Raw genomic sequence first — 21,447 nt, 5'->3', positions numbered from 1 at the left:
TAATAATAACACTTTTATTATTATTCATAGGGTTGTGAGGCTTTAACCTTGTAACCTATTATGAACTGCTAAGCATAGTTCTTGGCTCATAGTAAGTGCCCAGCGAATGTTTAGTGCTAACCTTAGCCTTGGAGGAGAGAGAAGCAGCTCTGCCCGGGACCCACACCCCGCAGGACTGAGTCAAGACCAGACCAGCATGTGTGTAGCCAGGACGTTTGCCCCGAGGGTTCAGAGTTTAAGATACTGTGGCTGAGACTTCGGTTGGAGTGTGGTTTCCTCCTGCTATTTGCCTGCTCTAGGGCTTTCTGTGGGTTCCAAAAAGGGTACAGCCTTTCAGTGGGCCGCTCTCTCCCAGGTCTGCTAGGAAATACAGAAATTTCTCCCAGACATGACTAAAGACTTGGAAAAGAATTCCCTTCTTTTAAAACATGTGGCCCCTCTGCTCTGGTTTCTCTGACCTCTGGGCCAAGGGCTGCTTCTCCTTTCCCAGCTGTCTGAGAGCTGGAGCCTACTAGTTCTGTTTGCTACTGGCCTCAGGAGTGTTGCCGTGGAAACCATGAGGACACTTCACATCACCCAAGTCTGCTGAGAAAACTAGGCCAGAAGTTTGCAGGGCCCCTAGGAGCTCTGGGAAAGGCCTGCTGAGCGGGCGGGAGGTGGCGATCCTGTGCCTCTTTCTGGGACAGGGGGCTCCCTTGGGAGCATGTATTTATAGCCTCCTGCTGCATTCTTCTACCACAGGGATGCCGGCGGCGCCCAGAGCTGCTCACCTCTCTCCTGATCCCACAGGGACCGCTAGCCTCGGGCTCCACTGTTGTAGGCTTTTGGCCTCTCCTCAGGGGCCTGCCCTCCTCAAACCTCATGGCCCTCAGACGGTTGGCTTTCTGGTTCAGGTTGTTTTCCCCAGTTTGTTCTGACAGGTCTCCCGATGTGCTCGGTTTCCTCTCGGCAGGGAGCTGAGTGCCCGCCCAGCTTCCTTCTCCCCAGCAGTGGTGAGCATTACAGATTCTCTCCCCCCACAGGAATGGGGGGTGACCCGCCTGACCTTTGAGTATGACTCTGAACCCTTTGGGAAGGAGCGGGACGCAGCCATCATGAAGATGGCCAAGGAGGCTGGTGTGGAGGTGGTCACCGAGAACTCGCATACTCTCTACGACCTGGACAAGTAAGAGATGGGTCCCAGGGCTCAGCTTGCCTATTTCGGGAGTTGGTGGTTTGGGCCCCTGCTGAGCGGAACTCAGGGAGGTTTGGCAGTAGGGCCCCCTGGCACATGGGGCATGGAGAGCCGGGGGAGAATAGGTCAGAGTGGAGGCCCGTAGAACAGCTCAAAGAGCTTACCCGATTTGGGTGCAGAGAAGCTCATTCGGCCCAAGAGACGCAAGCAGGATCTTCATAGATCTGCTCCTAACACGATCCAGGCCCGCCCACCCACCCCACATACTCCTGCTTCCATCCTGCTGCTCAGAAACCGCCCTCTGACCTCAGTGGGGCCTGTCCGTGGACCCTCCCAGTAGATCTCTGTTCTCACAGGCACAGCCTCTGTTCCCCAGCTGCGTTCCCTGGGCCCCCCTGGCTCTTAGGTTTTTAGGCCTCGAATTTAGGTCTTGCCCCAGAGGCTTGAGAGATCTCTGCGGGGCCCTGTGCTTTCAGAGAGGCCAGGAGGAAACCCCCTCCTCCCCTTCCTTCCCTGCCAGAGCTGTCCCGCTGCTGCCGCCATGGCGGCTCACCGCCCGCCTCCCCTAGACCGGTGGTGGCTGCTGGGAGGCCAGGTCACACAGCTCTGCATGTGAGCTGGGCTCTGCTCACGGGAGGCGCTGGGTGTGGAGCGCCGCCTCCTGCCACGTGCCAGAGGAGGAGGCGGGAGGTACTGCAGGGGCAGCAGCCAACCTTCTGCCTCCGCTCATGGAGAGGAGGAGAGAGGAACTGAGAAATGAACTCACCCGGCAAGTCCCGGCTTTCTGTCAGCTGCTGCTTGGCCAACAGCCCCGGGAGTCTGGCTCCAGCCCATCCCAATTCATCCTTACATAAACAGCCTCAATTCACCTCTAAACTCTCCTGTAGCTTTTCTTCTTACCTGAGTGCAGCTGTGTTTCCTGGGCTCATGAAAAAATACTTTGTGAACTGCAAAAAACTCTTTAAGGTTGAGTTGTGACTGTAAATCCCGAGCCTCTGATTGAGGGAGGGACAGGCTGTTCCCCACTTCTTTGTTCTAGTAACTAGGGCCCAAGGAGTTTCCAACCAAGGAACACATTTGCAGCCCTCATCAAAGGACTTCCTGGAGGCTTACGCTGGGGTAGAGACAGTCCACAGGGCACCCTGTGGCTTGGACAGGCAGGCCAAGCACCGTGAAGGCCAGTGGGGACTTTCCTGTGATAAGAGAGATATGGTCAGTCTCTGTCTTTAGGCGCTCCACACCGGCAGCAGGGAACCTGGAATTGAGCCCCAGCTTTGGCCCTGAGTTGCTCCGTTTCCCGAGGCATCTGCTCCAGCAATCTGGGCTTCATTTCCCTCTCGGTAACATGGAGACGTAGCCTCCCTTGCCCCCTCCTTTCCCCCCAGGGGTGGGACCCAGAGCAGATGAGGAAGGCCACCCTCCAAGCCTGTGCAGCCTGGGCTCTTTTTCTGGGCGGAAAGGGACCTGAGACGAAGGGCCTCATGAGTGACAGCAGGCGTCTTTGGGATTCCCAGGATCATTGAACTGAACGGGCAGAAGCCGCCCCTTACCTACAAGCGCTTTCAGGCCATCATCAGCCGCATGGAGCTGCCCAGGAAGCCCGTGGGCTCCGTGACCAGCCCGCAGATGGAGGGCTGCCGGGCCGAGATCCAGGAGAACCATGACGAAACCTATGGCGTGCCCTCCCTGGAGGAGCTGGGTGCGTACTCCTGCCTGAGACACTTGTACTGTCACCTCCTTTTTCATTTAAAAAAAAAAAGCTTACTATTTTTTTTCTTTTTCATCAAAGTAATGCATGTTATTGTGGACTCTTTAGAAAATACAGAGAGATGAAAATGGAAATAACTGTCACAGTTACCTACCACAGATAATTTTGCAGCAATCCTTCTGGTCTTTTTTCCTGTTCATATTCACATGTTCAGCTTCTGTTTCTAGTTCATGACTATTTTTGTACTTTTACCTCTCAGACGATATAGACATAGCCTGGTGTTGGCATCAGTGGGCTTCTTAATACCAACATAACTGGTATTGCTTCTGATGAAAGGGGCTATGTCAGCCTGTCTCCCTTTCCTCCCCTATCACACAGTTTTTTTTGATGTGAATGAAGTTAGCCTTTCTCACCTGAAAACCACAGCTGTAGCCAGCTGACCTGCCAGGGCCAGCCCTATAGGATTGTTCTCACCTGCCTATAATGAAACGTGGCTGAGATGAGGGAGGCAAGGGAAAGGAGAGAAGATCTCACAGTGGGAAGAAAACCTGCATGACTTAGAAAATGTCACTGAGGAAACAGTAAGGAGTCTCTCAGCAGCTTCCCTGGTGGCTCAGACGGTACAGCGTCTGCCTACAATGCGGGAGACCCAGGTTCGATCCGTGGGTGGGGAAGATCTCCTGGAGAAGGAAATGGCAACCCTCTCCAGTACTCTTGCCTGGAAAATCCCATGGACGGAGGAGCGTGGTAGGCTACAGTCCATGATGTCGCAAAGAGTCGGACACGACTGAGCCACTTCACTTCACTTTGCATTAGTCCTGTTAGCACCAAGAACGCCATAGTTCAGTTCGTACAGAGCTCAGAGGACAGACAGCAGGTGAGGACTTGCTGAGCTGTCAGCAGACTGACCTGACCTCCAGTCCTGTGACCTGCTGCTCCTCGTGTAGGGTTCCCCACTGAAGGACTCGGCCCAGCGGTTTGGCAGGGAGGAGAGACGGAAGCTCTGGCCCGCCTGGATAAGCACCTGGAACGGAAGGTATGGCCCCAGTTCTGAGACACAGGGCTTCAGGTGCTGACACCCCCATGCAGCCAGGGAGATGGAGCCAGGTTCATGTCCCTTTAGTGCCTCTTAACTCAAGCTGGCTGAAGAAGTCTTTAGGTCAATAACAGCAACAAGAGCAGCTACCACTTAGTGAGTGCTCACACCATGGGCTGGTCATGGACTGAGCATTTCTAGGTCTAGCACCTGCTTTGCTATTTCCTTTCATCTTTCCATCTGCCCTGCAAGGTAGGTATTAAGCTCTCCATTTTACCGATGAGGAAATCAAGACTTCCAGTGGTTAAGTAACTTGCCTGAGGTCACACAGTTACTAAGTAGCAGAGTGAGATCTTGTTCTACATGGTTCTAAAACTTGGGCTAGATTGCTTTTTTTCCATCTGTGTGTCCTCTTACTAAGAGGTCAGTGGGTAAGAGGACAGATACTCTCTTACTGAGAGGATATCTGGTAGTGAGCCCACTCCCAGAGTCCGAGGTGGGCTTAGCTCTACTTTACCCACTTGAACTGAGATTGGGGAAGGGTTGGGTCACCACAAGAACATTAAGTGCTGTTATCAGAAAGAGGGGGCCAAACAATATGATCTTTACCAGTGGGTTACCCAGCAGTAGCTGAGGGCAAGCATCTCTCCACAAAAGTGTCCCAGTTATTCAATGAAAAAGGAACAATGGAATCTTGCAGCCCCTAGTGATTCACTAATGACTGCTAACCCCAAGGATAGCGGCCGTCAGGCATGCTCCCCCTGTAGTCTTGGCAAAGACAGGAAACCTGAGTCCAAGCCAGTCTGGTACCAGCCACCAGTCTGCAAGCAGCACATAGGCCAGAGGAATGCGTTGAACTGCACCCGTAAGAACACAGGGAAATCCTGTGTTGTGAGAGTTAGTACAAGTCAAAGGTCTTGAGTTCTTTTACAAGAAATCTAAAAGGAAAAGAAGGAAATGGCAGGAAATGCATAGAATAAAATAAATAACACATCAAACTCTTTTACATGACCAAGACTAAACAAAATGTGCCTAGGCATGTATATTTGGATGAAAAAAAGAATAGAAAACTCTTAAAAATGCAAGGTCTAACTGAAAAGATAAAGCCCTCCCTTCCTAATGTGCTTTGCAAAAACAGAAAAATATAAACATTTTTAAATGCCAGGACCTGATTATTAACAAAGTTGGGCAGGTGGTCACTGATGGAGCAGGGAAGGGACCTGACTGGCCAGGATGTAGGTGGGCTTCTGGGGTGGCCGGCAAGGTACTGATTCTTGAACTTTGGTGGTGGTTGCAGAGGCATTTGCCTTGGAATAATTCATTAAGCCACACATCAGTGTGCTTTTGTATCTATGTTTCACTTAAAAATTTTCAAAGAGTGGTGGGCAAGGATGTGAGCAGGCAAATACACCTTGTGTCAGAGGTGTTTAACCAATACCTGAGGATCACCTGCTGGGAAGGTGGCCTTGAGGCTGAGGCTTGAAGGAAGAGTCAAAATTAACCAAGGAAAGGGAGCTGCGTGTACAAAGGCTAGCAAGAGCATAATGCTTCAAGAAAAGTGGTGAGGGAGGAAGCTAGAAACATGGGCCTCCTGCAGACTGCAGGGTGCTTGTGAGCCTTATTTAGGATTTGGAACTCTAGGCTGAGAACACCAGGAGGCCTGGTGCAGGCGTTGCCCTCAGGGACAGGCATTTTAAAGAACCACTCTGCTCCCAGTGTGGACAGTGGATTAGAGGGGACAAGAACTGATGCAGAGAGGCAGGTGGGAGGCTGTCACAGTTGTCCAGTATAGATAGTCTTAGCCTAAACCAGGTCGATGGCAATAGGGAATGGAAAGAAAAGGACAGAGTGGAGAAATACTTGGACAGTAGGATTGACATGTCCTGGTGAGGGAGGGCAGGTAAAGGTAATGGCCAGGCTTTTGGCTTGGGCAGCGAGGTGGATGACAATGCACTTTCTGAGGCAAGGCATGCCAATGGAAGGGCAGTTTAAAGAAAAGAGCCTGCTACCCTTGAGGCCTGAAAGTCAATCAAGTGGATATCTCTGACAGGGAGTTGGATAGGGTGATTTGGGAGTCTAGGTCGCAGTTGGGGTGCAGGCCAAGAGTCGTGGTGATTGTCTGCAAGGAAACACCTTAGAGGGTCCGCGGGGCAGGGTGAACTCAGCTGGAGCACAGTGCAGTGGAGGCCCTGGGACGGAGCCTGGGCCGCCAACACCGAAGGGGTTGGGAGGCGCGGCGGAGCTGGTGAAGCGTGAATGGCCAAGCCGGTGAGAGGTGGCCGGGGCCACCGGAATGGTGGGTGTGGAGACGGGGGCGCGGGCAGCAGGGTGAGTGGCTGGGAGGTCCAGAAACGAAAGGGCAGAAAATGCCCACAGGATTCAGTGCCGTGGACATCATGGAGGCTCTGGTGGGAGTGGTGGAGGGGGACGTGGAGGTGGGTTCGAGGAAATAGAGTGAGGCTGGCCGTGAAGGGAGGGAAGAGGATGCAGGGGGAGTCTGCAGGGTGACCGGAAGGTATTTGTTTTTGTTTTGTTTGCAAAGAACCGAGACCATTTCCCCAGTGTTCTTAGAGTGGACACGGAAGAGAAGGAGAGGTGGGATGTGTGCAAGAAGGAATGGAGGAGGGCTCCAGAGCCAGGTGGGGGCCTTAGCCTTGGGCAGGGTCGCAGCGGGGGTGGGTGCAGGTGAGTCTGTAGATTTGGTGGCTAAAAGTTGAGGTGTTTCCTACCTGATGGCTTCCATTTCCTTATCATGAGGAAAGAAGGTCATCTGCTGAAGAGGCGTGGGTAAGTATGGAATTGGAGGTCTCAACAGGGTATAAGTTTGTGAAATAGTCCTCACAAAGAACAAGAGGGCATTAGGAAATGAGAAAAAAAATAGTTGTTAGAGGGAGTGTTAAAGACTGGAGTCAGCCCCTCCGCCCTGTCTCTTACCATCTTTGTAACCCCAGCTGTCACGTAACGCTTCTTAGCCTTATTTCCTCATTTTCAAAAGGAGGTGACAAATGCTGCCTCACAGGATTGTTAATAGCAAATGAGAGAACAGGTGTCCCTGAGTTGTGGAGGTTAAGCACCCTGCCAGCAGCTGCTGATGAGAGAAACGAGACAAGTGACCCCCGAAGTTCATGACTGTGGGTCCGCAACAGTGGGTTTCTCAGTGCTGTGAGTGGCGGGCGGAAGGGCCTGGGCGAGTCTGTTCAGCAGCCTCAGGGCGCCTGTGACAGGGGGGCTGAACGAGCGCTTCCTCTTCTGTGATGTGGGAGCCCCATTCCTTCCTTCTGTAGGGTCGTGGCCCATTCCGTGCTTTCAGAAACTTTCAGATCTGTCAGTTTATTTAATCTCCAGCAGGTGGGAAACTTTCTTCTCATGTAATAGAAAAGTCTCTGAGGGACTAAATAACTTACTACAGTCGTAGCACAAATTAAACAGAGTCAGGGTAAGAACTTGGGCCCCTTTGTTTGGTCGGTGGTGGTTCCATCAGAAATTGTGCCAGCCTGAGGGGGTGGGACGTGCACAGGACTCTTGTCCTGGCTCCGTGGCTTTCTGGTCTACGACCTTAAGCAGGTTCCTTAACCACCGGGTGCATCAGGCTTTTTCCTCGGCAGCATCCCAGTCTGTCCTTCCTCCGCCCTCTCTTCCTGCTGCAGGCCTGGGTTGCCAACTACGAGAGGCCCCGAATGAACGCCAACTCCCTGCTGGCCAGCCCCACGGGCCTCAGCCCCTACCTGCGCTTTGGCTGCCTCTCCTGCCGTCTCTTCTACTACCGCCTGTGGGACCTCTACAAGAAGGTGAGTGCCGCCAAGAGGACCGGGGTCTTCTGGGCCTGCAGGGAGGCCTTCCCTCAGGCTGAAGTGTGGGTACTGTCCAGAGACAGTGGGGAGGAGGCCACGTCTGAGAGGTGACAGAGCCAAGCACAGCCCCAGCCTCTTACGGAAACCAAATCCAGCTTCTCAAGGGGAGCCGGACTGGCCGACCTCAGGGTGCGAGCCTGGGGTGGCAGCGCTGCCAGCAGCAGGGGGCTGAGGACTGAGCCTGCAGGGTGGGAGGCAGGGTGGGCAAGGCTGGAGCCAGTCCTGAGGTGAGGAGCACCGTGGCCGGCTACGGGGCGGTGTCCAGACCGTCTCGCGGCGCTTGCCCATCAATGATGAGGAAGTAGCCAGAGGGCCGAATGCAGGGCTGGATGGGGCAACAGGCAGGGCGCCTTGTGTGTTCCCGCCCCCACAAAGAGAGAGGGCCACACCTCCAGCTCTTCAGATTCATCGGATCATCCTTGAATCTGCATTGTTTCATGTGTCTTTACTATTGCCAGTATCCAGATTTTGTGGCTGGGGTAGCCTTGCCAGCTCAGTGGGTAATCTTGTGATTTTAGGAAAATTATCATTCCCTTGGGGCTTCCCAGGTGGCACAGTGGTGAATCTGCCTGCCGATGCAGGAGACACAAGAGATACAGGTTCGATGCCTGGATTGGGAAGATCCCCTTTAGGAGGGCGTGGCCACCCACTCCAGCATTCTTGCCTGGAGAATCCCAGGGACAGAGGAGCCTGGGGCTACAGTCCATAGTGTTGAAAAGAGTTGGATGTGACTAGCATACACGCATCATTCGCTTGGAGGTCTGATGTCTTAGGTCCCTCATGGCCCCAGATCCAGGCCGTTGGGCATCACGTATTTAACCAAAATCTAGACTGAGCGTTTTTGTGTCTGTGCTGTTGAGAAACTCCCTTTGACGCTTTAGAAAGTGGAGCTACACAGGGGCCCCTGAGGACAAGGATCATGACCAGCCTGGGGAGCTCGGTTCCCAGCTCCGGGTTCCGCAGCACTGCCCCTTCCGCTTCCTGCCGACCCTCCGCTGTTGGTGCTCAGAGCAGCAGTGGGCACAGCCAGGGCGCTGGGTTCAGTCTGCGGGCACCCTCTGCTATGTCTCCCAGGGCATGGCCCCTCCAGATTTCTTCGTGGGGAGGCCTGAGTGGTGCTGGGGCAGGGCCCACATTTGTACCTGTGCCATCCCCGCCCCCAGGTGAAGCGGAACAGCACGCCCCCGCTCTCCCTATTCGGGCAACTCCTGTGGCGAGAGTTCTTTTACACAGCAGCCACCAGCAACCCCAGGTTTGACCGCATGGAGGGGAACCCCATCTGCATCCAGATCCCCTGGGATCGCAACCCCGAGGCCCTGGCCAAGTGGGCCGAGGGCAAGACAGGCTTCCCCTGGATTGACGCCATCATGACCCAGCTGAGGCAGGAGGGCTGGATCCATCACCTGGCCCGGCACGCCGTTGCCTGCTTCCTCACGCGTGGAGACCTCTGGGTCAGCTGGGAGAGCGGTGTCCGGGTGAGTGCTCTCTCAGCGGGCAGCCCCCTTGGGGGCTGGGGGGTGGGCTGGGACCCCTGGATCCAGGAAATTCCCTCCGGATCCTTCTTGACTTGCCCTCAGCAGAAGGCTTTGACGCCCTTCTCCAGGGGGCATGTGGTAATGGGGGGAGACCCATGGTCATAGGCCCCCCAGAGGCTCATGGTTTCTCCTGCCTGCATCTAGGTGTTCGATGAGCTGCTCCTGGACGCAGATTTCAGCGTGAATGCTGGCAGCTGGATGTGGCTGTCCTGCAGCGCCTTCTTCCAGCAGTTCTTCCACTGCTACTGCCCGGTGGGCTTTGGCCGCCGCACAGACCCCAGTGGAGACTACATCAGGTGAGGATGCAGACCAGGCTCTCTGACCACTGCAGCCTCCTCCTCGGGTGACAGACACTTGGCCTTTGAAGGAGGCTTCCAGCGCACTGACAGGTCATCTGGTGGGTGCGTTTCAGGCGATACCTGCCCAAACTGAAAGGGTTCCCCTCCCGGTACATCTACGAGCCCTGGAACGCCCCAGAGTCCATTCAGAAGGCAGCCAAGTGTGTCATTGGTGTGGACTACCCCCGGCCCATCGTCAACCACGCCGAGGCCAGCCGGCTCAACATCGAGCGGATGAAGCAGGTTTACCAGCAGCTCTCCCGCTACCGGGGACTCTGTAAGGAGCCACCCCCCAACCATCCCCTCATCCCCGAACAGAGGGGACAGCACCTCCAGGCTCCCGGGGTGGGGATGGGGATGGGGATGGGGATTCCCAGATATTTGCAGAGGGACACTGCCGAGCACTGCCTTTCAGGCTGTTGACTTGACTTCCTGGGCACAGGCCGCTCAGGCTGGCCTGAATTAGTTGCAGCCAGTGGAGAGAGACAGAACCTAGGACCCCCCCTGTCTTGTCCTCACCGGCCCTGGGGCCCTGTGCAGTCCTGTGAGTTTGCATTCCAGTTACTCCCCTACCTCCTTCCCAGGTCTGCTGGCGTCTGTCCCTTCCTGTGTGGAAGATCTCAGCAACCCAGTTGCGGAGCCCAGCTCAAACCAGGCGGGGAGCTCGAGCAGTGCGGGTGAGTACAGCTGGCCTCCGGGGGCCTGTGCCCGTCCCAGGGGCACTGCAGAGCCACCCTCACTTCAGTCACGGGGGGCTGAGGACGGAGACCAGAACACTCATGCCCCGGTGGAGCTTGTATTCCCCCTGGGGACACGGATGGTAAAGGAACCATGCAGGATCATGTCAGATACCAAGTGCTTTGCGGGGAAGTAAAGTCGAATGACCTGATAAAGAGCGCTGGGGAGGGGGGTGACTTTAGGTGGAGGGCCCCATGTGGTAAGCAGAGCCAGCCTTTCGAGAACAGGGGAAGAGCATCCCAGGGAAAGGGAATAGCAAGAAAAGACAGAGACAGAATCGAGCTGCCTGTCCCAGGAATGAGAGGAGGGAGGCCAGTGGGGCCAGCATGTCCTGAGTGATGAGCTGGAGCAAGACGAGGATGGATAGCCAGAGCAGCGCCGTGTAGACTCCACGTCCACGGGGAGGGTTAGCATTCCTTCATGTGCAGGGAGAAGGCGCTGATGGGATCAGCAGGGCAGAGGCGTGACCGCTTTGTGACTTAAAGAGCTCACTCTGCCTGCTCTGTGTGTGTGGAGAGCACAGTGTGGGCAGGAACCCCCGAGGACGGGGAGGCTGGACAGGGGGCGACGAGTCGTCCAGGCAGGAGGTGGCAGGAGAGACGGGTAGGCAGACTTGCCCCCTTCTTAACCTCTGCCTTTCAGCTCTGGGGCGAAGACTGGCAAGTTCAGACTGTAGAGAACTACAGAGCTTTTTTTACTTTGCCCGGCCAGCTGGGCTCTGCAGGGGAGAGTGCGCTCATCCCAGCTTCGGGAGGCCGGTTGCAGAGGGAAGGCCTCAGTCCCCGAGCAAGGATAGCTGCCAGGCCCATCGTCTCTGGCCTGTAGCCCTTGGGACTTGGGGCCCAGAGCTGGCACTGCTGCCTTCAGGCCTGGTCATGCTCTCCTCAGATATTTCCAGGCGGTCACTGCTGAAAGGAGGGGATCGGGTCTGAGGAGCAGTCTCCCTGCCCCCTAAAGAGCAGCCTCTGCACAGTTGAGGGTCATGTTGGCTGAACACATGCGTCCGTGTGACACTGACCTGCTTTCCTCCAGGCCCAAGACCACTGCCCGGGGGCCCAGCGTCTCCCAAGCGCAAACTGGAGGCAGCGGAGGAGCCGCCTGGTGGAGAGCTGAGCAAACGGGCCAGGGTGGCAGAGTCGCTCCCCTCAGAACTGCCGAGCAGGGGCGTCTGAGAGTGAGTGAAGCCGTGGAGTGGAAGGGAGGCGGGAGTGAGGAGGGGGAGAGATGGGGTGAGGCACGTAAAACCCAGCAAACGGGATTAAAGCCTGGGGAGGACTGCATGACTTTTTTAGGATTTCAGCTCAAATTCTACCATTCTGACTTTTACACCTTCTAATACTAAAAAGAGAATTTAAAGATAAAGCCTTGTTCCTTCTTTGCTAGCTATGGGAAAGAAAAATAAAGACTCTTTCTACCTATCAAAGTGAGCCAGATCCAAAACTAAGAAAGCGGAGACCTGGATGTGAAGCTGAGGGGGAAGGGCAGGGCTGGGCGTGCTCCAGGCCCCTCTGCCAGTTGCCCCGACAGGCTGTGCGCTTGAGGCTGGCCAGCAGAGGGCAGCACATAGCTCCAGACTGTAGGCTTGGGGTGCTTGGAGGCTCGCTCTGCCCAGCCCCCCGCCGACGGGAAGACCCAGGCTTGGGTCAGTCCTCTGTGCCTCTTACAGCCACGCCTCCACCCACGCCTGTCTTGTGGCTTCAGCTCTGCATTTCCCTGTCGGCACTCATCTTCCCTGGAAGCCCCCGAGTGTCTTCAGAAACCAAAACCTGGCTCTTCCTTCCCCAGAGCAAGAAGGGCCTTTTATGCCGTTCTGGGGAAGACTTAAATTACCATCCACTTTGGGTCATCATCTTGGGCTGTTCCTTATGTGCTGTGTCTGCGAGATTAGATGGGAATGGAATTTTCTCCATGAAGCCAATTCTTTTTTTCTAAGCTCTTGCACCTCAAGGCCAGGCGGGGCCATCTGTTCTGTTCATCTAGACTCACATGTCAGTGACGTGGCAAATGTTTGATGCCCTTTACCCAACCAGACTCTTGGTCACAGACGTCACAGGTGGACAGAGTTGTGTTATCTCGTCCTCGGAGTACTAGCAACCTTAGACATTACCTCTTAGTTCTCTCTTAATTCTGTGGTACTAAGCAAAGTCCATTCTGTCTTACAAATCTGGAACTTGCCAGGCTGATGCTCTGACTTTCAGGTGAGAGGATCAGAGAACAGAGAGGTTAAACGTCGGGGTCATGGTTGCTCAGGAAGGTACTGGCACCCACTTGCGCCTGAAACTGTTGCCAGCAAACGTGTGAGGAAAGGCCGCTTAGGACATAAACAAGGTACGGTGCCTGTCCGTAAGGGTGTAATAGTCTGCCTAGGAAAGCAAGACTCATGATCTGTAATTCCTGGACAGATGATTCGGGCTCCACCAGCTTAGCCTCAGACAGATGTTGGTGAGCTAGAGCGACCCGGGAGCACAGCACAGAAGCCTCAGCCTCGAGGACCTGGAAGACGAACTAGGCAGCACGGGGGCGTTTCCGACAGGAACGGCAGCTTAATGAGTACATGATCTTGTGCAAATTACTTAACCTCTCTGAGACTTGGTTTCCTCACCAAAAATTAGGTTCTTGTTACAGAGATTGAATGATTAAATATATGAGTTAGTAATGTATGGGGCTGCTAGGATAAAAAACATGACTACTGTGGTGAAAACAAAAGAGGGATTTAGTTTTCTTAAGAAACAAAAGGCTCAGAGCACAGTGTTGCTGGTTTGGGTTTGATGGCTCAACAATGTCAGAGCCAGTTTTTCTGAGATCCTCTTGTTTCTTGGCCTAAGGTGGCTGCCACAGCTGCAGCCATCAATTCCTTGCTCAAAGCAAAAAAGAGAAGGAATCACGGAGATAGCTGCACTCATTCGTTTGATGAACATGTATCAAGTGATCACACTTTGCCAAACACCATTGTAGGCACTGGATATGGTTGTGAACATGACTGACAGAGTCCTGCCCGCCCTTGGATTCACCTTTGTGGGAGGAGACAGACAGTAAACAGATAGATACATCTTGTGTCAAGAAGCCCTAAGTGGTATGAAGGAAAAATAAAGTTGAGGAAAAGACAAAGTGAAGTTTGGGCTTGGGGCACAGTGCAGTGTTTTGCAGTTTTATACTGTGCCAGGTCGTCAGGGGGTGCCTCTCTTCCTTTTCATCAGGAAAATAAAACCTTTACCAGGACACCTCTTCTTCCCCAGCTCTTCACATTGGCATCATGAGCCAGAACTGAGTCATAAAGTCACCCCCAAGCTGGGAAATGGGATCGGGATTGTTCAGACCATTGATCTCCAACCTGAGTGAGCAACAGAAGCCCCTGGAGGATTTGTTAAGCCGCAGATGGCTGGGCCCCACCCCCAACAAGCCTGGGCTGAGGCCTGAGAATTTGCATTTCTAACGCGTTCCCAGCAGTTGATGATGCTGCTGTTCTGGGACTGAACTCTGAGAATCACTGACTTAGACCATTCCTGATCTATTGTCTGAGCCACGTCCACGAGCTGCCAGACAAAATCCAGGTCCTATTAGCTACAGAGTGTGGGTGCTGGTCAGTAACTAACAGTGTCTGTGTAATACACAGAATACTTAGCCTTGCGTGCTAGGTTGCTTCAGTCGTGTCTGACTCTTTGCAACCTTATGGACTGTAGCCCACCAGACTCCTGTGTCCTTGCAATTCTCCAGACAAGAATACTGCAGTGGGTTGCCATTTCCTCCTCCAGGAGATCTTCCCCATTCAGGGATCGAACTTTCGTGTCTTACATCCCCTGCACTGGCAGGCAAGTTCTTTACCATCAGTGCCACCTGGAAAGCCCCACTTAGCCTTAGAAGTTCCTAAATAAAATGATAGCTATTATTATTATGGGTATTGTTATTACTATTTTTTTTTACAATAACATAATGTTACAGTTGGGTCCAGTTATGGAGGGTCTTAAATGTCAGGCAAACAGAGTCCTTGGTGTGTACTATCTGGAAACAGAGGCGCATTTTGAAACAGAGTAAATGATCAAACTGGCATTTTTAGAAGATTAACCAGGCATTGGGCTGAGCTGCGAGAGGAAACAGTGTGGGGAGAGAGCCAGTTGAGAGGCCGTGGCAGTGATCCAAGTGGACACTAAAGGGTGCAGAGGCCAGCACCTCTCCTCGCCTTGTAGTCCAGGAGTTGTCCATCAGCCTGTCGGGGTCAGGAGGCCTGATTCTCAAGGGTCAGCCCTTAATCATGGTCAGTCGACTGGAAGTGGGGCCAAGAGGTCAGAGGACAGGACAGATACTCATGTTCTTTGGAAACCCTGAAGGAAAAGAATTTCTCGATGACGCTTTTGCTTCAGTGAGTGCTGGTGGTCACACCGGGGCCTGAAGATGGCTGGGCGTCATCATCAGTGAGTCAGTGATAACAGCGTCACGTCACCGGCCCAGCCCATCAAGCACGCACACTGGGGAAAGAGGAGAAAGCGTGTGTGAAAAGCCCCTGAGTAAGATGCACCACACAGACGAAATCTCATCGCCACCTCGCATGTGCTTCTCAGGGTGTCTTTGACTCTGTCATTGTTACCTCGGTCAGAGCCGGCACCCTGGGCTGGATGGGCTGCAGAGCAGTGGCCCATCCAGTTGAGTCGATAGTCTCAACTACCTTCTCCCCTCTCTCTGTCAGTTTAGCTGAGTGACTCAAGGCAGGACTCATAACTTTTCCAAGATGCTTTAGCTGTCAGGTGTGAATAAGCACATTTTACCAGCCGGAAGGCTCCATCACCAACCCTTCAGGCCGCGTTTGGCTCCAGCCTCTCTAGTTTGTTATTCTGTTGTTTCTGATGCCTTGGGCCTGGGCCAGACAATGATTTAAACTGATCTTCTGGGAAAACATATCCTGATATCAGTTGCTTCCACACTTACCTCAAACCCACATCAGTATCTGTTCTGCATTTGGTTACTGTACGATGTTCACAAAATTGAAAAATAAGCCAGCCTCAAATAGCTTTCATTTCAGCTGCTTCTCTGTAATCCCCAAAGCTGCTGACCGCTCAGGATTCCATCAGCTTCCAGTTGTGTGCAGGTTTTTTGTGTTGGCCCAATTATTTTAGCGGTGCACATGATCCGTTTGCCCTCTGCTGCTACATACTGATCTGTTGAGAGAAGCCCACTGAACACGGAAGGTTCGTGGCCAAGGACCACCTCTCCCCCTCCTCTGCCTGAAGTTCACACAGGCTCAGTTAGCCGTGGGGCTCCCCTGAGGAGGGCACGGCTCCCCACTCCAGTTTTCCTGCCTGGAGAATCCCCGGAGTAGAGGAGCCTGGCAGGCTACAGTCCACGGGAACAGAGAGTCAGACAGGACAGAGCGACTAACAATTTCGCTTTTACTTTTCAGTGAGGAGAACCTGACTTCTGGGACCTCTTCGATGTCTTTGTGACATTTGTCCCATGTGTTTCCCTCCTTACGTGAAACCATGTGTGAGGGGCACTGGGCAGTCTGTGAAACGCTGCCTGGTGGAAGCGGAGACTGTGTGGTGGTCAGAAAGCCTTCCTGGGAGCCTTCACACAGGTTTTTCTCGCCTCTCTGACTCAGTTCCTGAAACAAGAATTTGTTGGGACTTGACATCCCCTTGTGCTTTCCCTGGCACTTGCTCAGTAGCTGTTGACTGACAGATACCCCTCCCCTCTGCCGTGTGAGTTCTGTGGTGCAGCAGGAAGGGCAGGCGTGTAGCTAAAGTGAAGAATGAGGCTGAGCCAAGAGACCAGAGGCTGAGCTGAGAGACGAGCTGTAAACCTCCTCCAGGCCCAGCCGCACCTCTGCCCTTCCCCGCTTCTGATGTGGGAGCTGGTGGCAGCCTTCTGCCCACCTCAAGCTCTTGGGCACTGCACCTCACCCCATGTGGTGGGGAGGGATGGCCACTGAGGCCTGGGCCAGGCTTCAAGCCATGTTTCTTCCAGACCCTGAGCTGCAGTGGTCTGCTCTGCTGACAAGGCACATGTGCAGTGTCCACACACAGCCCTCCCGGGCTGGGAACCAAGGTGGGGCAGGCTTGCAGGTTAGCGTCCGGCGGGGAGAAGGGGTGTGAGGGCCCAGGGAAACGCGGCCATCCTAACTGACATTGGCACATTGAGGCAAGAGGTCATTACTTAGTCTGTGTTCCAGCCACTTCTGATGGGCTGAGGAGTTGGACAGTTGTGAGATTGGCTTTGTTTTTAGCGCATGTTTTATGAGTTGATTTTTCCCCTGTTGCCTCTCCCCCAGCTGCGCTTCCCTGTCTTCTAGTGATGCTGTCATTTTCCTGTGTGGCCTCATTTGATTTCCCCAAACGCCTTTTTCTGCAGATTTATGCCCTAGCTTGAGAATAAGAGCACAGGGCCACCTCATTATTTGCTGACTGAGCAGCTTGAGTAAGTAGTTTACCAGGCCTTTGACTAGCTTTGTAGACAAGGATAAGCTGGTTCTTCCAAGCCTTGATTTTCTGTGTGGGTTTTTGAAGCCATCACAGAGGGTCGTGGGTCGCTGGGGCTCATCTGAGACCAGGTCATTGCCACCTCTCTTCACGAGTCTGCCCCATGGCTAAACCATGTCCAGGTGAGCGTAGGTCTGAATGAATTTTTAGTGTTATACCTGCCTGCCTGCACCTCATCTCCTTAGCGTCTAAGCTGAGGCATCGGTTCTTAACCACTCTTTGGGTTACCCATGCTTTGAAGAGTCTGATGAAGGATGGAGCCTCTCCCCAGAAAATGACACCTATTCCCACACACAGCAAAATGTGCCCAGAACTTCACGGTCCCTGTGGACTGCCCCAGGGGCCTGTCCTTGGGGCCTTAAGGACCGGGAACCCCAGAGCAAGAGCCCTTGTTCTAAGGAGCCCTCACGCACCCTCGGTCTCCCCTCGTCCCTGATGGCGGAGCGAACACTCGAGATGGAGGTGGTGGGTAAGAGTGCCTGCTTACGCTCCAGTCCTGAAGCTTTCAGTTTCAGAAGAAGAGTCAATTAGCATGTTTCAATAAACATGTACACTTTAGGAACGAATATATTCATTTGTAGTGAAAAAATATGACTAGGTCATTATAGTACAAACTTAAAGAGAAAATTGTTGAAAATATTTTAAAGAGGTACTCAATATTGGCCCATACAGGTATCTGGGTATCCTTGTATGTTTGTTCTCGGTTTTTCCCAACTTTCAGAGAAATGATCATCATCCAGTTAAAATCTTACTCGGATTTAACATTGTCTGGAAAGGGCTGCATGTGTCAGAAGACTGACTCTGAACTCCTGACTCCAATGTCTTTGACTCTCGAGAGCATTTTTTCCTTTTCTGTTAACATCTGAACTTCCCTTGATGTTGTTCGAATATTGGTCTTCATGCCACCATGTTGAATTTCTCATTACATCCTCTGAAAGTCTTAAATGGGAGATAATGTAGCGGTTACTTAGTGCGGTTAATGTAGCGGTTACAATCTATTCCGCAAAAATAGATTGCGGAAGCAGACAGACCTTGATTTCCTGTCTTGGCTCTGTCACTCCTGAATGCTGTCATCCTGGGCAGCTTTCGTATTCTCTCCATCTGTAAAAATGGAGGCTGTATCTTCAGAGTTGATGGGGTCGCAAGCTGCCTTAGTTCGCTTGGATTCACACAAGGTGCCACAGACTGGGTGACTCTAACAGCAGAAATTCATTCTCTCACAGTTCTGGGGGCTGGAAGTCTGAGGTCAAGTTGTCCGCAGGGTTGGTCTCTCCTGAGGCCTCTCCCCTTGGCCTGTAGATCACTGCTGTCTCCCTTGTTTTCACAGGCTCTGACCTCTGTGTGTGTCTGTGCCCTAATCTTTTCATATAAGAACACCACTCATTTGGGATCAGGGCCCACAATAAGCACCTAATTTTAACTTAATCACCTCTATAAAGACCCTCTTTCCAAAAACAGCCCCATTCTGAGGAGCTCAGGGCTTCAGTATATGAATCTGGGGGCACATGAAACAGGCAACCTAGCATTGTGATGGGCTTGCCCTGTCGTGTTATCAGGCACGAGGACTTTTCTTCCCTCTGCCCTACATCCAGGATGTTATAAATCTTTAAATGACTCATCCTTGTGTCTCCTCTCCCCCACCCCCCAGTATTCTAGCACAGGGCCAGCTTTCTTCTATCTCTATGTGGAAGTTCGCTCACCCGCTGATTCCAAACTCAGTCATTGCCTTCATCTTCAAAATTACTGGTCCTGGCTGGCTTCTATTCCAGCCTTTTTTTTTTTTTTTTCTGATTCTCCATCTCTGGCAGCAGCCCTTGTGCCTTGATTCAGAAACTGCCCTTGTCTTATCTGAGTAAGTGTCACCCAAGGCCTCAGGTAGTGACCCCTCCCCTGCCACCCTCAGGCCCGGGGCAGAGGAGGCCCAGAGCCCTCCAGGGAGAGCTGGTCCGTTTCAGCACCTCAGAGGGAGGGGGCCGTGTCCAGGCACCCACTGCCATCTCGGCAACCACCTTGTCCCTAGGTGTCGCGGCCCGTGCGCTTCGCTCTCCGCTCTCCCCTCTCCCCTCTCCCCAGAGAAGCAGCCCAAGGAGCCGCGTCCCGGGCAACGGAGAGTCTCCTGAACGCTTCTTTCCGCTCTTGTCTCTCTTGCAGCTGCAGTGCCGTGGCTCCGTGAGCAAAGCCTGGGTGCCTGAGCCGCCACCGTGGTAGCGGAGTGCAAACTGCAGAGCCACCGATCACCTGCAGAGACGGAGCGAACATGTGTGCGTGTGTGTGCGCGTGCGGAGGAAGGAGGGCCACCTGTTTGCGTGTGCATGTGTCTGTGTACACTCGTGTGTCTCTGAACGCTGTCTGGGCTGGAGGAGGACAGGTAGCACCTTCACCTCAGCCTCCAGACCCCGGACTAGAGGTCACGGTGGTAGCGGAGCCCCCAGACCTGTCCCTGGGGGCCTGCTGCCTCATCTGCCTAGAAGGGTGGTCAGACCTTAGGTGGGATTCTGACACCTGCTCCCCTTCCTCCTCCCCCCCAAGTCAGACTGAGGAGCAGGGGGAAACATCTCTGGCTCTTGTGCAGAGTGTGGGATTCTCGAGGCAGCCAGGGACCTTCTGAGTTCCTGCTTTATGACCCCAGGGGCTGGGCAGGCTGGGGGGGACAGGTGCTGCCCAGACAGTCACCTGGCCTGGCTGCTGCTTTTAAAATTCCCTGCCACTGGATCCCCCAAACTCTTCCTGGGGAGCTGGGGCTGAGCTGTGAGCAGATCTGCAGCCTTTCTGCCTCATAGAGAAGTGCACCAGGGACCTGACCGCGGTGCTGGGTGTGCAGTGTGACGGGTAACAGCAGAGGAGCATCTCACCCTTCGGGGCTGAAAACCTAAGGCTAGGAGTTAATCCCTGCTCTCGCTGCTCCTTCTCCGTCAGAGCAGACTGGAGACCCAGAGCCTCTGGCAGGAGGAGGCCAGGTTCCTGGTGGTGGAGGGCCCCCTGACTCCCCTGGCCACACTCCACGGCACCTCAGTCCTGCCCCCGAGGTCGGCTGACACCAGCCAGGGAAGCCGTTATCTGCACCCTGTCGGCCTCCACAGCCTGCCCGGGGCTGGTCAGCCCGCCCGGTAGCTGGACATCAAGGGCCCAGGCAGGTGCACAGCCAGGGACAGTTGGTAAGGGTCCTAGCCGAGGTCCCGCCTGGCACGCCAACCCTTCTGGAAGCAGCAGGTGGGGTGTTTGACCCAGAGAAGCCAAGGGCTTGCAATCCAGGGGCAGCCGGTGCTCCCGCCTAACCCTCCCACTGGTGGAGGTCTGCTGAGGAGGACCCCACAGAAAGGAGGACTGTGCCGCTGGCTGGAGCACATCTTCCTCCCACCCGTGGCCCGCACTCGAGCCACAGCATGTGCGTGCGCAGGAGTGTGTGCAGGTGTGTGTGGCTGAGAGACCAACCCCTCTTGGGACTTTTGTCCTCACACGTCACATTAAGCTGGCCCTGGGCCTTCTCCTCTCCACCTCCCCCACGACCTTGCCCCAGCCCTGCCCTCCTCTCCTCTGTCCTGGGACCCGAAGGCTGGGTCAGGCCCCTGCCTCCTGCATCTGTCCAGCACCTTGACAGGCTTCCCCCTGAGATGTCCTCAGACTTCCTCAGCCGGAGAGCTGCCTTTAGAGTCCAGCTGTTGCATCTGTGTCACCTCCCAAGAAATGTCCTGTAATTATATGGGGGAAAGAGGGCTTTTCTGCATTGTTGGGCTGGGGGCTTCACTGCTGGCTTAGCCCTGGCCAGGAGGAGAGAGGATTGGGGACTGTCGTCGGAAGGAGGGGAGAGCAAGCCTGGAAAGGCTGACCGGGGAAACGGACGGCCAGAGGGCTCAGGGCCAGAGTGGGTGTTTGTCTGACGGCACCTCGGACGGCAGGATGATTCCCTTTGCCTGCCTTTTTGATGATGGGTCTCTTCCCTAAGGTGCACATTGGCAGGACCACCTCCCCCTACTTACCCACCATGCCTGGCGTGCTGGCCCTTTCCCAGTGGACTGGAAATGAGGAGGTGGGTATCCAGTGGCCTGGAGCTCTGTGATGGCTCCGTGTCTGCCCTCTGCCAGCCCAGGTGTCCCTGGGGGCTCCTGCAGAGCAATACACCAATCCCGATCCGAGGGCCAGCAGGCGGAGGAGACGGTCTCAGGCCAAATGCACTTTGTACAGAGATTGTGTATTGCTGGGAAGGTGTGTTTCTCCCACAGTTTGTGTATGAATATTCATGTGTTTCATAAATGTCTGATCCTGTCTGAGCAAAGTTGTAATGTCAGTTTTGTGGGAGGTCTGGGGACTGGGCGGCAGTAGGATTGGACTGAGTGAACCAGGAGCTTCTCGCCCACCTTGGAGGTGGCAGGGAGAGTGGGCAGGAGATGGAGGACCAGCGAGGTTCCTAGTTGAGCAGCTGGAGCAGTTAGTGGTCTCTACTCCAGAGCTTGGTCAGAGTTGGAGGTCAGCCAGCCAGAATGGTGGCGAGCGTGCCAGGCCTGGGGTGAGGTTCCTGCAGTGACCCAGCCCCTCAGCCCACTTCAACGCCCCGGCCTGGGGATCAGCGGATGGCAGGGCCCTCTGCAGGCTCTCCGTCCGT

At 54.2% G+C, this 21,447-nt stretch overlaps 1 protein-coding gene across 1 annotated transcript in view; it reads left to right on the top strand.

Moving 5' to 3' along the window:
• The window catches only part of CRY2 (cryptochrome circadian regulator 2), a 32,980-nt gene extending 11,860 nt beyond the window's left edge, over positions 1-21,120 (top strand). Inside the window, exons 3-12 of the mRNA XM_020870169.2 lie at positions 1,023-1,165; positions 2,689-2,873; positions 3,830-3,918; positions 7,566-7,706; positions 8,933-9,244; positions 9,449-9,600; positions 9,717-9,919; positions 10,227-10,319; positions 11,413-11,554; positions 18,999-21,120. Coding sequence (XP_020725828.1) covers positions 1,023-1,165; positions 2,689-2,873; positions 3,830-3,918; positions 7,566-7,706; positions 8,933-9,244; positions 9,449-9,600; positions 9,717-9,919; positions 10,227-10,319; positions 11,413-11,552 — 1,458 coding nt within the window. The 3' untranslated portion in view covers positions 11,553-11,554; positions 18,999-21,120. The remainder of the gene's footprint in view (positions 1-1,022; positions 1,166-2,688; positions 2,874-3,829; positions 3,919-7,565; positions 7,707-8,932; positions 9,245-9,448; positions 9,601-9,716; positions 9,920-10,226; positions 10,320-11,412; positions 11,555-18,998) is intronic.
• The last annotated feature ends 327 nt before the right edge of the window (positions 21,121-21,447 follow it).

This window comes from Odocoileus virginianus, chromosome 10, assembly GCF_023699985.2.
Source record: "Odocoileus virginianus isolate 20LAN1187 ecotype Illinois chromosome 10, Ovbor_1.2, whole genome shotgun sequence".
Taxonomy (NCBI): domain Eukaryota; kingdom Metazoa; phylum Chordata; class Mammalia; order Artiodactyla; family Cervidae; genus Odocoileus; species Odocoileus virginianus.
This window is presented reverse-complemented; position numbering and strand designations above follow the sequence as displayed.